The sequence below is a fragment of the Vulpes vulpes genome, chromosome 6 (genome assembly GCF_048418805.1).
Source record: "Vulpes vulpes isolate BD-2025 chromosome 6, VulVul3, whole genome shotgun sequence".
In the NCBI taxonomy this organism is placed as follows: domain Eukaryota; kingdom Metazoa; phylum Chordata; class Mammalia; order Carnivora; family Canidae; genus Vulpes; species Vulpes vulpes.
In genome coordinates this window covers 58,048,317-58,054,457 of record NC_132785.1, presented here as the reverse complement: position 1 = coordinate 58,054,457, position 6,141 = coordinate 58,048,317, and the positions used below count along the sequence as shown (strand labels likewise).

General features: G+C 73.1%; 1 protein-coding gene across 3 annotated transcripts in view; it reads left to right on the top strand.

Annotated features, from left to right (window-relative positions):
* Window positions 1-1,051: 1,051 nt before the first annotated feature.
* The window catches only part of IRS2 (insulin receptor substrate 2), a 30,907-nt gene continuing 25,817 nt past the window's right edge, over window positions 1,052-6,141 (top strand). For all 3 annotated transcript variants that reach the window (XM_072761007.1, XM_072761006.1, XM_072761008.1), the window contains exon 1: window positions 1,052-5,230. In XM_072761007.1, coding sequence (XP_072617108.1) covers window positions 1,114-5,230 — 4,117 coding nt within the window. In that variant the 5' untranslated portion in view covers window positions 1,052-1,113. The remainder of the gene's footprint in view (window positions 5,231-6,141) is intronic.

Genomic DNA, 6,141 nt, shown 5'->3' with positions numbered 1-6,141 from the left:
CTCCCCCTCCCCTCCCCTCCCCCTCCCCCTCCCCCGCACCCCGGCCCCCTCCCGGCGGAAGCTCCGAGCCCAATTAATTGAGTCCGAGGCGGGAGGGAAAAAGGGCCCTCGGCGCCGAGGCCGGCCCCCGGCCCGCCCCGCCCCGCCCCGCCCCGCCCGCGCGCCCCTTTTCCCGCCCTGGGTGGCATCTCCTCCGCCGGCATCCGCAACGAGCCTCTGATTAATGAGGCTCGGGCCGGCCCCCGCCGCGCCGGGCCCGGGCCTCCGCGGGAGGGGGGAGGGGACGGCGGGAAACGCGGCCCGGGGAGAAAGGGGGGCGGGGCGGGGGCGCGCGGCCCGCCCCCCCGCGGCGCGCTCCCATTGGCCGCGCGGGCCGTCCGTCGGGGGGCGCGGCGCCAATGCGCGCGGCGGGGCGGGGCGGCCGCGCCGTGTGTGCCTGCGTAACGCCGAGTCACATGTTGTTTTGCTCCTGTTACTTCAGTCACTCGGTGCGCGATGTGTTACTCACTGTGCGGCGGGGACCGCGACGAGCCCGGGTCGCCGTTGGCAGCAGCAGCAGCAGCAGCAGCAGCAGCAGCAGCAGCAGCCGCCCCGGTGGCGGCGCGGACCCCGAGTGCCCGGGCGCACCCCGGCAGCCCCGAGCGCGGCGCAGCGGCCGGAGCGGTGCGGCCGCGCGCGCCTTAGGCTCGGCCCCGCGGCTCGGGGACCCCGACTCTCGGCCCAGCCAGCGAGTCCCCAGGCGCCGCCCGAGAGCCCGGGAGGCGGCGGCTGCGGGCCGCCGGGCCGCCGGGCCGCCGGGCCGCCGGGCCAGGGGGCGGCCACCGCCCGCGCCGGGCATCCTCCGGGGCCCGGGGGCGCGGAGGGCGCTGCGCCGCCGCGCGGGGCCTCCCCGGCCTGCCCCCTCCCGGGCCCGAGGGACGAGGGCTCGCGCGGGCGAGCAGGGGCGGGGGAGGGAGCCGCCCCCGCCGCGCCCGCGCCCGCGCCCCCGCCGCGCCCCCGCCCGCGCCCGCGCCCCCTCCGCTGCCCCCGGCGGCTCGGCTCGGCTCGGCGCGGCTCGGCGCGGCTCGGCGCGGCTCGGCTCGGCGCGGCGCGGGGCGGCCTGAAACGCCGGCGATGGCGAGCCCGCCGCTGCCCGGGCCCCCGGGGCCGGCGGGCGGCGACGGCCCCAACCTGAACAACAACAACAACAACAACCACAGCGTGCGCAAGTGCGGCTACCTGCGCAAGCAGAAGCACGGCCACAAGCGCTTCTTCGTGCTGCGCGGGCCCGGCGACGAGGCGGCGGGCGGGGGCCCGGCGCCGCCGCCGCAGCCGCCGCGGCTCGAGTACTACGAGAGCGAGAAGAAGTGGCGGAGCAAGGCGGGCGCCCCGAAGCGGGTCATCGCGCTCGACTGCTGCCTCAACATCAACAAGCGCGCCGACGCCAAGCACAAGTACCTGATCGCGCTCTACACCAGGGACGAGTACTTCGCCGTGGCGGCCGAGAACGAGCAGGAGCAGGAGGGCTGGTACCGCGCGCTCACCGACCTGGTCAGCGAGGGCCGCGCGGGCGACGCGCCCCCCGCCCCCGCCGCCGCCGCCGCCGCCGCCGCCCCCGCCCACGCCCACGCCCGAGCCCACGCCGCGTCCTGCAGCGCCTCGCTCCCCGGCGCCCTGGGCGGCTCAGCCGGCGCCGCCGCGGCCGACGACAGCTACGGGCTGGTGGCGCCCGCCACGGCCGCCTACCGCGAGGTGTGGCAGGTGAACCTGAAGCCCAAGGGCCTGGGCCAGAGCAAGAACCTGACGGGCGTGTACCGCCTGTGCCTGTCGGCGCGCACCATCGGCTTCGTGAAGCTCAACTGCGAGCAGCCGTCGGTGACGCTGCAGCTCATGAACATCCGGCGCTGCGGCCACTCGGACAGCTTCTTCTTCATCGAGGTGGGCCGCTCGGCGGTCACGGGCCCCGGGGAGCTGTGGATGCAGGCCGACGACTCGGTGGTGGCGCAGAACATCCACGAGACCATCCTGGAGGCCATGAAGGCACTCAAGGAGCTCTTCGAGTTCCGGCCCCGCAGCAAGAGCCAGTCGTCGGGCTCGTCCTCCACGCACCCCATCAGCGTCCCCGGCGCGCGCCGCCACCACCACCTGGTCAACCTGCCCCCCAGCCAGACGGGCCTGGTGCGCCGCTCGCGCACCGACAGCCTGGCCGCCACCCCGCCGGCCGCCAAGTGCAGCTCGTGCCGGGTGCGCACGGCCAGCGAGGGCGACGGCGGCGCGGCGGCGGGGGCGGGCGCGGGCGCGGGCGCGGGCGCGGGGGCGGGCGCGGGCGCGGGCGCGGCGGGCGGCAGGCCGGGGTCGGTGGCCGGGAGCCCCCTGAGCCCCGGGCCGGTGCGCGCGCCCCTGAGCCGCTCGCACACGCTGAGCGGCGGCTGCGGCGGGCGCGCGAGCAAGGGGGCGCCGGCGCCGGCAGGGGGCGCCCTGCAGCACAGCCGCTCCATGTCCATGCCCGTGGCGCACTCGCCCCCCGCCGCCACCAGCCCCGGCAGCCTGTCGTCCAGCAGCGGGCACGGCTCCGGCTCCTACCCGCCGCCCCCGGGCCCGCACCCGCCGCCGCAGCACGCCCTGCACCACCCCGCGAGCCAGCGGCCGTCCAGCGGCAGCGCGTCGGCCTCGGGCTCCCCCAGCGACCCGGGCTTCATGTCGCTGGACGAGTATGGCTCCAGCCCCGGCGACCTGCGAGCCTTCTGCAGCCACAGGAGCAACACGCCCGAGTCCATCGCCGAGACGCCGCCGGCCAGGGACGGCAGCGGGGGCGAGCTGTACGGGTACATGACCATGGACAGGCCCCTGAGCCACTGTGGCCGCCCCTACCGCAGAGTGTCCGGGGACGGCGCCCAGGACCTGGACCGGGGGCTGAGGAAGAGGACCTACTCCCTGACCACCCCCGCCCGGCAGCGGCCCGCGCCCCAGCCCTCCTCCGCGTCCCTGGACGAGTATACCCTGATGCGGGCCACCTTCTCCGGCAGCTCCGGCCGCCTCTGCCCGTCCTGCCCCGCGTCCTCTCCCAAAGTGGCCTACAACCCGTACCCCGAGGATTACGGCGACGTCGAGATCGGCTCCCACAGGAGCTCCAGCAGCAACCTCGGTGCCGACGACGGGTACATGCCCATGACGCCCGGCGCGGCCCTCGCGGGCGGGGGCAGTGGCAGCTGTAAGAGTGACGACTACATGCCCATGAGCCCCACCAGCGTGTCTGCCCCCAAGCAGATCCTGCAGCCGCGGGCCGCCGCCGCCGCCGCCGCCGCCGCCGCCCTCGCCCTGCCCCCCACGGGAGCTGCAGTGCCAGCGCCCACCCCGCCGGCCGCCGGCAGGGCCTTCCCGGCCAGCGGGGTTAGCTACAAGGCGAGCTCCCCAGCCGAGAGCTCCCCCGAGGACAGCGGGTACATGCGTATGTGGTGCGGCTCCAAGCTGTCCATGGAGAGCGCCGACAGCAAGCTGCTCCCCAACGGGGACTACCTCAACATGTCCCCCAGCGACGCGGGCACCTCGGGGACTCCTCCAGACTTCTTCTCGGCCGCCTTGCACGGCAGCGGGGACATGCTCAGGGGAGTGCCTGGCTACTGCTACAGCTCCCTGCCGCGCTCCTACAAGGCGCCCTACACGTGCAACGGGGACAACAACGACCAGTACGTGCTCATGAGCTCCCCCGTCGGGCGCATCCTGGAAGAGGAGAGGCTGGAGCCGCCGGCCAGCCCGGGGCCCGCGGCCGGCGGCGCCTTCGCAGGGGCGGGCGGCCACCCCCAGCCCCCCCACCCAGCAGTGCCTTCGCCTGGCAGGCCGAGTAGCAGCAGCGCTGGCCGCCCCGACGGCTTCCTGACCCAGCGCTGCCGGGCAGTGCGGCCCACGCGCCTGTCCCTGGAGGGGCTGCAGACCCTGCCCAGCATGCACGAGTACCCTCTGCCGCCGGAGCCCAAGAGCCCCGGCGAGTACATCAACATTGACTTCGGCGAGGCCGGGGCCCGCCTCTCTCCGCCCGCGCCCCCGCTGCTGGCCTCGGCCGCCTCGTCGTCCTCGCTGCTGTCCGCCAGCAGCCCGGCCTCCTCCCTGGGCTCGGGCACCCCGGGCACCAGCAGCGACAGCAGGCAGCGCTCCCCGCTCTCCGACTACATGAACCTCGACTTCAGCTCGCCCAAGTCGCCCAAGCCCGGCGCGCAGAGCGGGGACCCCGTGGGCTCCCTGGACGCCCTCCTGTCCCCCGAGGCCTCCTCGCCCTACCCGCCGCTGCCCCCTCGCCCCGCCGCCCCCGCGGCCTCCCTGCAGCTGCAGCCGCCCCCGCCGCCGCCCCCGGGGGAGCTGTACCGCCTGCCCCTGCCCCCGGCCGCCCCTTCGCAGGGCCCCAGCGCGGCCTCCTCCTCCTCGTCCTCGGAGCCCGGGGACAGTGGTGACTACACCGAGATGGCCTTCGGCGTGGCTGCCACCCCGCCACAACCCATCGCGGCGCCCCCGAAGCCGGAGGGCGCCCGCGTGACCAGCCCCACGTCCGGGGTGAAGAGGCTGAGCCTCATGGACCAGGTGTCGGGAGTCGAGGCCTTCCTGCAGGCCAGCCAGCCCCCGGACCCGCACCGGGGCGCCAAGGTCATCCGCGCCGACCCGCAGGGGGGCCGGCGCCGCCACAGCTCTGAGACCTTTGCCTCGACCACCACTGTGACCCCCGTGTCCCCCTCCTTCGCCCACAACCCGAAGCGCCACAACTCGGCCTCTGTGGAAAACGTGTCTCTCAGGAAAAGCAGCGAAGGGGGCAGCAGCGGCGTCCTGGGCGCCGGTGACGACCGCCCCACGTCCCCCCGCCAGCTGCAGCCGCCGCACCCCCAGCAGGCGCGCCCCTGGGGCCCAGGTCAGCCCGGGGGCCTGGTCGGCTGCCCTGGGGGCAGTGGCGCCCCAATGCGCAGGGAGACCTCTGCCGGCTTCCAGAATGGCCTCAACTACATCGCCATCGACGTGAGGGACGAGCCTGGGCTGTCACCCCACCCGCAGCAGCATCAGCATCCGCATCCGCATCCGCATCCGCAGCCCGGAGACAAGAGCGCCTGGGGCCGGACCCGCAGTCTCGGGGGTCTGATCACCGCCGTGGGGAGCAGCGGCGGCGGTGGGGTGTGTGGGGGGCCCAGCCCCGGCGCCTTGCCCCCCGCCAACACCTATGCCAGCATTGACTTCCTGTCCCATCACCTGAAGGAGGCCACCATCGTGAAAGGTGAGGCCCTTGGACCTTGTGAAGGGTGGGAGGACCGGTGGGAGGACGGCTGGAAGGACGGGTGGGAGGACCGGTGGGAGAGCGGGGGAGCTGCTGTTCTTTGGTACCTGGACCTGAGTGCCGAAATATCGGGCCAGCCTTCCGGCTTGGTCTTCCTTCCTGCCCCCTCGGCCTCCTTCTTCTCCAGACACCAAGAGCCGTCCAGTGGTCTTCAGTGATATCTCTGAGTTGGATGTGAAGCTTCCCACTCAGGAGCTGTGGACTTGTTGTTTGGACCCCACCCCCTCCTCCCTCTGTCCCCAGGGCACGGGTCTTCCCAGTCAGCCACCCCAGAGTGCCAGGGGTTGGTTCTTGACCTGAAGTTCTGACAGCTCCCTCACCCTTTCTCTTTGTTTTCCTGGAAGCAGGTCCCACCTGGTTTTTGCTGAGCCTTAAAGTTTTTAAAAACAGGCCTGCAAGTCATTTAGAAAATGAGCATCCATTTTGATGGCTGCAACAGGGAACAGTTATAACCGGTGGTTCAGTTTTACACAGAAACTGTAGGGGCTTTTCCATAAGAGGCATCGTTTTTCTCCCAAGGGTCTGACAGGGTGGCAGTGCCTACACGTGGGGTAGACGCAGTAGTTCTCTGACTCGAGCATACCTGGGGGGGTCACCTGGTCAGAGTTGGCTGAAGCCCGGATGGCTGGGTTGTGCAGAGCCCCAGAGATTGTGATGCGGAAGATGTAGGGTGTGGCCTGGAAGGTGCCTTTCTCGGAAGTTCCCAGGTTGTGTTGCTGCTGCTGGTTGGGGAACATCCTCTGAGAACCCTGTCCCAGGTTAGGCTCACCTGAGGAGGTTTGAGAAAGCCCCTTTGGGGCCTCGCCCCAGACGCATTGAAGCAAAGCCTCCGGTGGGCAGAGCACAGGCAC